Source organism: Rousettus aegyptiacus, unplaced genomic scaffold (genome assembly GCF_014176215.1).
Source record: "Rousettus aegyptiacus isolate mRouAeg1 unplaced genomic scaffold, mRouAeg1.p scaffold_m13_p_11, whole genome shotgun sequence".
In the NCBI taxonomy this organism is placed as follows: Eukaryota; Metazoa; Chordata; class Mammalia; order Chiroptera; family Pteropodidae; genus Rousettus; species Rousettus aegyptiacus.
The window spans coordinates 27,905,402-27,916,487 of NW_023416286.1; the positions used below are offsets into that span (position 1 = coordinate 27,905,402).

Sequence of the window (11,086 nt, forward strand, 5' to 3'; positions counted from 1 at the left end):
GGCACAGGTTTAGAACCCGATTCAGTTGGTTCCTCCATCGTTACAGAATAAATCGATGGATTCTTTTCCCTACTAGCGTTATATCATCTTATGCTCTCTTCCAAGTGATTTCCATTTAGTTTTTTGGGATGCAATTATAATTAGAAAATATAAATTGCGAGTCAGTGTTATTGCTTGCGAACATTAAAAATAAAAAACAGAGGCCTTATCATGAATAACTACAGTCAGCTCTAACAAATGGTTCAGGAATTCTTCCCAGCGCCCTTTTTATGTACAGCCAAATAGAGTGTCCTCTAGTCGAGGGGCCACCCCAGTGACTGGCACAGAATCAGCATTAGAATTAGGCTGATTCAAATGACAAGTTGTTTGTGAATTATCCATCATAAATAACCGGAACCACAATTTTCTTCTTAAACATTGTGGTAAAATATACATAACATAAAATTTGCCATTTTTCCTGTTTTTAAGGGTACAGTTCAGTGGCATTAAGCGCATTCGCACTGTTGTGCAACCATCACCACCAGCCATCTCCGGAACATCTTCATCTTGTAAAACTGAAACTCGGTGCCCATTAAACGCTAACTCCCACACCCTCCTCCCCTCAGCCCCTGCCAACCACCATTTTACTTTCTATGAATTTGGCTACCGTAGGCACCTCACGTAAGTGCATCATGCAGTATTTGTCCTTTTGTGACTGCCTTGTTTCACTTACGTGACATCTTCAAGGTCTGAACTTTCTCTTGTGCGAGGAACAGGAAAGGCATAAGAACAAACCTTGTCTACAAGGAGCTTATCATCTGTCAAACAGGTTAAGTTTGTTATCAGCTACTTTTATTCATCAAGCATATTTTGAACTCCTATGTGTGGGTCCCTCGTTGGCCTTTGCCAGTTCCCACTAATAATAACTATGATTTCTTGCATGGGAATTGTGCCCTGGGAGCTGTGCTGATGCTTGGAATCCATTGCCTTAATTATAATAAGAATAACTCTATCAGCCTGGGTACCATCGCTATTCCCTCTTGAAAAGTTAGGAATTAGGGCCAGGGATGAACAACAGAGCAGCACAGCTGGAATCCACATGTAGCTTATGCCAAAAGACTGCTCTTCATCCTTCTATCCTAATGCTGCCCTGGACAGCCACATCCATGGTCTCAGGGACCCACCAAGGGAGGCAGAGCAGAATGTTTTTGCCTTAATTTTATTGCAGGTCTAACCAAAGCTTAAAACACTAAGCTACTCTGCTTATATTATATAGCTCTGGCTAAAAATCTGTGACTTATTTCTGTATCATGCTGCTGCAGGCATTATTCCATCCCATGTAGTTTTTTTTAAGAGGTTAGGGCTTTAGAATAGACTTTTCTGTTGCTGTGTTGAGTAAGACTTTTGTAAAGTCTTCGTGGGGATTCTGGAAAGACCTCTTCGTGCTGTTCTGCCAGCAGTGGCATTTTGCTTCAACAGAAGACTCCCAAGAACAGCTGATTCATGCAGAGAGAAATGAAAATTTCATTACCCTTTTCAGGACATTTGCATAGGTTTGAAAAGAAGGATTTCAGTGCCAGGCTGGCAGGCAGCGGAGTTTCGTTGGAGCCTGGCCTTCAGTTCTTTCTGTTGTTTTCATTGTCTGAATTCTCCAGAACCCTTTGGAGGGGAGCGTATTAGTTGGAGCCAAAATGTTTCATCACTACTATTTTTCTAGAGCCTACAGACACATGAGACATGTATCTGTTACTGACTATGGCCAGTTTGTCTTATTTAGTCAGGAATTTTAGAGCATGCTGCTGGGAAAGGCAGCTTTTTGGTTGTATTCACCTTCCCACCTTCATGTTCTCCAACAGGATTGGCTGTTTGCCTGTTTTCCATGACAGGGTTTTTTTGTTTGGATTATTCAACTGAATTTCAGCCTCCTCCAACCACTTCCATTCATTTGTTTAGGAAACTGGTATTTGGAGGCTGTTGTTAGCTATTTTTTCCCCCCACTGAACACTGAAATATAATCCCAGTGGTATTACAAAACCACATTCAGTTTGCGAGTCTGTCTTCCCCATGGTCTAAATACTATGATGAGCAAGAAGACAGACAGTTTCTTTGAGTGGAAGTACTTGCATTGGACATTTTAAGACAACATAAAATTCTAGTTGGATTCGTAAACCTTTCATCCTGGGAAGGGACATCCCAAAGCCCACTCTTGGGAAACTAGAGGAGAGTCATTTCATTTTCAAAGGTCTACCATAAAGTGGCCTCTTGCTTGATGTGTGGCACCAAGATTTTATTAGGTTCTTGATAGTTTCGTAAAAGAAAGCCACAAGAGCATTTTGAGGAAGGCTGGATAAGAGGATGGAGACTAGCTAGAGAAGAAAATGTGGTACAAAGAATTGACCAGTTATAAGCGAGGGAATGGAGATTGCCTGATGACCAGCAACCAGGAGTGAAGATTCTGGGTCCTTATGGAAACCTTTGCATTCTGTTGGGTGTGGCAGAGGTAAAAGTGCTTTGAGATTAAGATGACTTGATTTAAATTTTTTGATCGAGGCTTCTAGTGGCAGTAATCGAGGAAACGATCTAGGGAAAGAAATCCTCTTCGATCTTAGTAAGACTTGTTGAAGAAGAGCCCTCCAGAAGATGGACCAGGATGTCAGAGTGCAGAAAGGCTTTATCATAAAACATATTGTCTCCCCCTCATAATGTTCCTGAGATGGTTTGACAGTAAAAACCAGGCTGAAGTGGAGTGTGACTCGGAGTCGAGGGTTCTGCAGCCCTGGAAGGAGAATCTGTGAGATGATCTAAACCAAAGCTTTCTCTTCCCTCTTACCCGGTTACTTTCAGGGAAACTGAGACCAGAGAGATGAAAAGAATTACTCATGTACCTGTGAATGCTCTTTCGACTTATTCAGACCATGCTAGGGAAGCACCTCTCAAATATTTGTCTTCTGTTGGATTCAAAGTAAATAAAAAACAAATCCAAACGAATCAAAGGGGAAAATGAAATAACTCATGGTGATATTTCGTCAGTAACGTTAATTTGGAAGCAGCAGCTGCAGTGAACTCATTTGGGGTATAAGAGGTGATCTTGAACATGGCACTGGTGGAATAAAACCATGCAAACAGAGGAAAATGGCCATGAGTAGCCCCAACAAAGCACTTCAAGCCCATGGTTCAGGGGTAGCTATGAGAACCACTCTTATTCTAGAGAGCAGGGCCTCGGGTCCTCAGGCTGGAGCTTCAAGCGTCTTCTGCTCCTAGGCTGAAGGCACCCAGGGCCATTCTTTTAGTAACAATTAGAAATCTCAGTGTGCTAATATGAAGAATCTTCATAACGACTTCAAAAGCAGTTGATCTTCATTTAGAAACAGCGCTCTCAACTCAACCTTTATATCTAAACTAACAGTTCGGAACGTGTGTGTCTTGTCTACAGCTATTTCCCTGAAGTTGACAACTGGGCACTTAAAGTCAGTTATCATTCTGACCACTTTCCTGGTCTGTGCAAGGTCTTGCTGAGGGGTCTCACCCGGGGTCTGACAGGTTCCAACCTCTCCCACAACGTGGGCTGTGGCGGGATCCCAGGCCCTTGGAGTTAACTGCTTATTTTCATGTATTTTCAGCCCCCAAAGCACCCGTTGGCATCTGTTTGTTTTTATTTGAAAGGGAAAGGAACAGAAGATGATGATAGTTACAGGGAATCATCAGGAGTGGAGAGGCCTAGACATATATGAAAGGAAGAGAAACCTTGGCTCAGGAGCACAGAGAAAGCTGAGCATCAAAATGGAAAAGGGGATCTTGAAATTCCATCGGAGGCAGGAGTGGCGGGCGTGCTTCGGAAGCAGTTGCTGTGTTCAGTACCACAGGCCCCGAACACAAGTGCCATTTTGTTTTCTCTCCTCTACGCTGACTCAGTCTGCAACTTTGGCAGGTTTCTCAATATCTCTGTTCCTCATTTTTCTTGGGAGTGGCACACTGATTCCTGCCTCTTTGGGTGCGAGCTAGCAGGAGGGTTCTGTGAGGAAGCGGGTGGGGATTTTCCTTTGTTGTTCCAAAAACAATTCTGCTGTTTTTGACTGGTAACATTTCTCCTGCCTGGCATTGCCACTTTGTCTTGCTAGCTGGTACCATTACCAGCCGAGGGCATGTTGCTCCCAGTAGGAGCAGCTTTGGGGAAGTCTGCTCGGTCTGAGGAGATGATAAACCTGTCCTCCAGTTGCTCACGGTCACTCTCAGCCGTGATCATTTGTGCCCGGGAAAAATCACTGTAGAACGGTAACCCAGAAAGGTGCCAAAAGGCTGCGAGGTGGGGCCAGTATGTGGCGTTCTCATTTTCTTTGTTTAAGGAACCTCTGGCTCAGTGTGTCCATTAGTTCTTTAGCCTTTAATTCATAGAAAGTCTGGGCCGTGGCTGGAGCTCTGGGTGTTCGAAAAGGCTCTGCCTGGGCTGGGTCTCTCCCAGCTGTGCCACCAGCAAGAGGTGAGACTAGAGGCCAGTTTCTGGGTAGGCTTGGGAGAAAGGGGGTTTAACGAGATGGTAGGAGCTGCTCCCCAGTTTAGAATTCTCGCGAGGGCTAAAGGAGACCTGCCTACAAAGGCGCCGGCACCGCCTGACGCTCAGCGTTTCATTAACGGCCACTGTCATCGCTTCTCTTTAAGTCTCATCTGTGAAATGACCGGCCCAGCCTCGGACGTCGCTAAGGGTCTGTGTACGTCAGAAGTTCGACCATCTGTCCTTTCATTGCTCAAAGCTGTGAGCACTGAATAACTGCACAACATCCGTTTTTTTTTTTTTTACTTAAACAATTTTTCAATTTTAATTTAATTTTTTTACTTAAAATTTTTTTTTACTTAAAAATAATTTTTTTTTTTACTTAAATCTTGTATTATATATACAGGTGATATGGGATCACTAGCTATTAACATTGAGTTTGTTATTCTAGCATGTGCACATCCAGTGTTGACCAGGGCCGAGGACCTCAGCTCGGAGGCACATGTAGCATTTACTGAGCATGCGCCGTGTGCCGTGCGCCAGGCCCCTCCCCACACCTCTCGCTCACTCGTCACGCAGCCCTTTGGAGCGTGTATACTCCTCTTTTGGAGAAGAGGAAACTAACTGCAGCTCAGCGAGGTTAAGTAACTTGATGCATGACTCACAACTGGCAGGCAGAATCAGGATGGTAATGGAATTAGTTGTCTGTGGCTGCATAACAATCTAACGAAAAAACCTAGTGGCTTGAGACAACACGCGTGTATTATCCTGCCATTTCGAGTGTCAGGAGGGCAGGCATGGCTGAGCTGGGTCCTCTGCTCTGGGTCCTCGCTGCACAGGCCTGCAATCGAGGTGCAGTCCAGGGTTGATGTCCTGTCTGAGGATCGAAGGGGGATGATTTTCATTCAGGTCCCCGTGGTTTGGAGCACAATGTGGTTCCTTGAAGGTTATCACATCGAGAGCCCCAGTTTCCAGGATATTGGCTGGAAGCAGCCCTTAGTTTTTTCTCATGTGAGCTTTACCAATGTGGCTGCTCACTTCCTTGAAGCCAGCAAGAAAGTCTCCTCGCAGGACAGATTTCAGTTTTTACTTTATGCAATCACACACATCATCCCATCCCCTTTGCTGTGTTCTGTTGGTTCAAAGCAAGTCACAGGTCCCATCCACAATTCAAAGCAAGTCACAGGTCCCAATCCCAAGGAGGAAATCCCACAAGAAAGTCAAGGCCAGGAGATGAGAGTCATGGCGGCCACCCTAGAATATGACCACCCACAGTAACCCAGGTGGGAGATGCAACTGATAAATCTAAGCTATAAGTGCTAAAGGGGTACGAGGTAAAGGAAGGATCAGTTGAATGGGGGTCGTGGGCTGGTATCAGTCCTTAGCCTGTTAGGAACCAGGCCTCCCTCGCAGCAGGAGGCGGGCAGCAGGCAAGCGACCAAAGCTTCATCTGTATTTGCAGCCACTCCCCAGTGTCGCATCACCGCCTCAGCTCCACCTCAGATCACCAGGCATTAGATTCTCATAGGAGCACCGGTCCCCGGTGCCAGAAAGGTTGTAGACTGCTGATCTAGGGAGTCTCTGAGTTGTGACTTAGATGAACTCTGACACAGAGTGGAGGAAAGAACCAGTGTGGGGCATCGTGGGGAGAGCAGTGTTGAGGACTGGATCTGGCGTGTGGAGGCAGGAGTGAGCAGGGGACACCGGGAGATGGGCGCCATGGGGACCAGCACTGCATCCTGGGACGTGGTGGCCGGGAATAAACTTAGCCTGGCCCTTGGAAAGTGAGCCACTCCTCAATTCTAAAACCTTTCTCTGAAGAGCTAAAATCAGAAAAACCATATTGACTCTAGCATCTTCCAAATATGAGGGTTTGACCTTACAGAGGGGACAAAGATTACGAGTTTAGTTATTCATTTATCTTTTGAGAAGTGCTGATACATTTTCTTAAACACTGCCTGAGCCTCGAAATAGTTTGTGTGGCAGGAATGATGGCCCTGTGTTTTTCTCTCTGTGAACAGAAAGCGAAACTACCGATAGTGTGCCCAGTGATGAAGAGAGCTCCGAGGTAAGCATGGCTGCCGCCGCTCACTCCCACCACGCGGGGGGACGGCGTCCCAACCAGCACCGGGGTTTCTTTTCTTTCGATCATGATTTTTACTTCGGACTTGTGTTTGTGTGTGTGTGTGTCTGGTAAAACATATGGAACATTAAATTTACCGTACTTTTGGATTTTGAGTTATAAAACTGAGCTTTGGGAACTGAATGGGAGGAAAGGGAGTGAGATGTTAGCATTAGAAAGAGAGGCTATGACGGCAGGAAAAGGAAATCGAAGTCGTGGCCGGGAAATGTTGATCTTCTTACTACTATGTACATCCTAATTCACAAGCAGAAATAGAATGTCCAGGTGGCCAAAAGTGACAACCAGAGGGAACATCAGAAAGTGCTAAGCAACAGTATCACCACAGGTACCTGGGGTCTCCTCCCCTTGTGATCCCTGCCCAGGGGCCACAGAGGCCAAGTGTGTGTTCAGTCTTGATTTTCAGCCACCTCCTTCCCGTTTCCCTCCTCTAGGCTGGGCTCACACAGTGGCAGGAAATGGCTGTAATGGTGATGGAAAGCATTCCTGCTAAAGCCTGCTTTGTGTCTGTGTTTGAGAGAGAGGCAGAGAGAGAAGCAAAAACAGGGACAGAGACTAATGACTATTTGGATTAGTGATTTCCCAGTGTACTAAATACTTTCCAATATAGCCCAGGAATTCTGAAAAGACAATGCTAAGTGTAGATGCTCACATACATTCCCACCCCGTTTTTTCAAGGTCAGAATTTCAACTTCTCTGAATGAAGCCACATTTGAGGCCAGGTATTTGCTTGGCATGCTGGAGCTCTAAGCTGCACCCACTCGAAAGCCATCAAGGGGCTTTCACTGTCTGGTACTGAGTTTCTCACTTCCCTCCCTTTGAAAATGCAGGTTGACTCAAAGATTGGATTGGGCCACCAATGAGGAACCAAGTCGCCATGACAAACCAGCCATCATGGCCCAAAACCTACCTAGTGATCAGGCCGGGCAGCCAGAGTAGAGGGAACTGGAAACCAAGTTGCCGCCTTTTTTTCCTGCCTTCATAGAACAGTCTCGGCTGTGTTTCTGGGAGGTAGCAAATGGGAATTGCTAAAAAAGGGAAGAGAAACCATTGCTTGGGGTATGGATAGCTGGGTATGGATTTCAGTTGAGGGAGGTAGAGTTGCTAAGCTTCTGTTCTTTCCACAACTCTCAAGAAGTTCAGTTAAACACTTAACACGTGAGAAACTGGTGTATTTTTTTAAAAGCCATTTGACGGCGGGCAAAGAAAATAGCTGTTCTACTTATTTTCTTTGAAAGGGACGACCACACTGGCGGAAGAGGAACATCGAAGGCAAACAGTACCTCAGCAACATGGGGACACGAAGCACCTACCTGCTGCCCAGCATGGCGACTTTCGTGACTTCCAACAAGCCAGATCTCCAGGTCACCATCAAAGAGGAGAGCTACCCACTGCCTTTCAGCAGCTCCTGGCCCCCCTACCCAGATCACCCCCTCACCTCCTCCGTGACCCCAGCACCCAGCAGCAGTCGGCCAGACCGGGAGACCCGGGCCAGTGTCATCAAGAAGACGTCAGATATCACCCAGGCCCGCGTCAAGAGCTGTTAAGCCTTTGACTTCCCCTGGTGATTGTTGGGATTTCTTGGCTTTGTTTTGTTGTTTGTTTGTATTTTATTTTTCTCTCTGACACCTATTTTAGACAAATCTAAGGGAAAAAGCCTTGACAATAGAACATTGATTGCTGTGTCCAACTCCAGTACTGGAGCTTCTTTTTAACTCAGGACTCCAGCCCATTGGTAGACGCGTATCTCTAGAGCCTGCTGGATCTCCCAGGGCTGCTCCCTCAAGGTCAAGGACGTCATAGGACCAACAGCCACACGGGCAGTGAGGTGTGCTGCATTGCCTGCGGTCAAGGCCAGCATGGTGGAGTGGATGCCTCAGAACGGCTGAGAAAATGTGAACTAGCTGGAATTTTTTATTCTTGTGAATATGTACATAGGGCAGTACTAGCGACGTTGCAGTCGGCTTCTGCACCTTATCTTAAAGCACTTACAGATAGACCTTGTGATCTTGCTCTATTTCACAGCACATTCAGCATCCCCCTTCCCTGCCCTTCATCGTGCCTCCCATCCTATCCCATCCCCTCCCATCCCCTCCCCTCCCCTCCCATCCCCTCCCATCCCATCCCATCCCATCCCATCCCATCCCATCCCATCCCATCCCATCCCATCCCATCCCATCCCGTTCCTTTCCTCCTTTTCCTCCCTCAGAGGCTGTGTTCCACATCCCTGAGGAGGAGGAGGAGAAAATGAACTTCTCCACAGATGTCCCATTTTAAGACTGCTTAAAAAAAAGAGAGAAAATCTTTCTAATCTGCTATGCTTGAATGCCACGCGGTACAAAGGAAAACTATCATGGAGATCTTATGCAAATTCCCAGATTTGAAGACAAAAAATAACTCTAATTCTAACCAGAGCAAGCTTTTTTATTTTTTATACAGGGGAATATTTTATTCAAGGTAAAATTCTAAAGAAAATATAATTGTTTTTTATCTTTTCTACAGCAAATTTATAATTTTAAGATTCCTTTTCTTGTTTATCAGCAGTTGTTATTACATCCTTGTGGCACATTTTTTTTTTAATTTTGTAAAGGTGAAAAAGCTTTTATGAGCTCATGTAGCAATCAGATTATCCTGTGGATTGATAATAAATGAATATGATATATAGTTAAATTTTTAATGGGCATCACGCCTGGCTTTGTCTTTACTTTAGAGCACACCCGTGGAACAGGACTGACAAAGTTTCATTTCTTCTTGGGGACCAGAAGTTTTTTCCTTTTCCACCACAAGAAACCCTGGATGGTCCTACCGTGCGAATGTGAATGGCTTTCTCTGTGAAGGGCTCATCCCGAGCCAGGTGCTGTGTGGAGAGTTTTACAGGTTACCCTCTGCACTCATCCAGGTTGTGTATAGGGGTAAGGATTTATCTCCCATTCATGTGGAGGAAAAGGAAACAAAGTGAAAATGCCTTTACTCGAGGTTCTGCAGGTAGTACGAGTGAAAGGCGTGCGTTAAGTTCCAGTCTGGTGTGACCGTGCAGTGAGTCCTTTAAACAACGCACCTACTACTCTCCTCCGCTTTCAAGACTGGGAAATGTTCGTTGGGTTTCTACTTTATCTCCATCTTCTTTTGAGGATTTGGGGCTTTAGATGTACAATCTGCCCTTAGAACTTGGGTCGTGTATTTTCAGGTGAGAAATGAGAATTCAAGAACCCCGGACTCCATCACCCATTTGGTATTTCAAGATGTGTCCGTGACCTTAGGAAAGCCATTGTACTAACCTCTCATGCTCCCACAATGTCCATAAAATCAGGATAGGAAGATTAAGCTACCTGCCTACTACCCCGGGGGTGTTGTGGGGAGATTACCAAGTCAACATTTGAAAAGGTTCCTTCGGTGAAAGAACAAAGGGCTGTTTTTATGCCTCTCTCAGTGTATGGCTGCAGATATAATTACGGGTCATAAAATTATCTAGCCCTGAACAAAAATTAACTGAAGCATTTTACTGGTTGATGTGTTGTCGTTGATGGTTGACCACTTCTGTGAGGAGGACTTTGTTGACTATGCATTTACCTCCATTTTGCAGGAAAGCTTCACTTTCTTAGTGAAAGGAGGAGTCACAAGGAAGAAAGAGGTGCTCCAGGTCTCCTCAGCACTATCTATGCTCTTCAGTTAAGGCCTGCTCTTCTCCCAGGCCTTCAATAAATGAGTCTTTGTGACTTATTTCTAAATCCTTTTCTTTAGTCATCCTGTTTTAAAATGTTGCCCTAAGTCCTGTGCCCTGGCAATCGAAGGGTTAAGGGTAGTCCTGTTCCCTGCCCCGCATCCCTCTTCCCAACACAGAAGGGGCACCCAACTCCCATTCCACCCCTTTCCGCAGCTTTGTAGGTGCCAAACTTCATTCCATTCGACTTTCCCACTTCTGTGGTTGTAACCAGAAGAACCTTACCGGTTCTTCAGGATTTGGAAATGCACAGTTGAAGAACTAAAGATCATCCACTGCTAATGAGGCCCTGAAAAACAGAATCACATTTAAATTTTTTCTGAGGAAGGCTGTATTGTTTCTAAGAATTGTCAGCAGTGCAGGGAAACAAACTAGTTATACAGTGCAGTGCCTAGGGTCTACATGGGGAGGAAAAACCAATGAGCTGGGGCATCTCATGGACTCAGACCTTGTCAGAGGAAGTACCAGGGACGTGCTTAGTTGGGCTGGCATCTGTGTGAGCTGACATGCTTTCGTGATGGGCTTGGTTATGTGTATATGTGTGTGTGTGTTAAGTAGCAAGTGCCATGTGACAACCTTTGGAACAATAGTCTCCATTCTTTGCAGCCAGCACCTAGGTCCCTCCCTGATAATGAGGAGCATTGTCCAGCTGTAAACTGTGACTCCAGTGACAGGAACTCTTGCCTTCTCATAAGGTTGAGCGAACCCAGCACATCCTGGAACTGCGAAGGGCTTCCAGAACACCATTTGCAAATGT

General features: G+C 45.6%; 1 protein-coding gene across 4 annotated transcripts in view; it reads left to right on the forward strand.

Moving 5' to 3' along the window:
* Positions 1-10,328, forward strand: part of IRF2 (interferon regulatory factor 2) — a 75,758-nt gene extending 65,430 nt beyond the window's left edge. For all 4 annotated transcript variants that reach the window (XM_016143996.2, XM_016143998.2, XM_016144000.2 and 1 more), the window contains 2 exons: positions 6,490-6,536; positions 7,847-10,328. In XM_016143996.2, coding sequence (XP_015999482.2) covers positions 6,490-6,536; positions 7,847-8,155 — 356 coding nt within the window. In that variant the 3' untranslated portion in view covers positions 8,156-10,328. The remainder of the gene's footprint in view (positions 1-6,489; positions 6,537-7,846) is intronic.
* Positions 10,329-11,086: the final 758 nt, after the last annotated feature.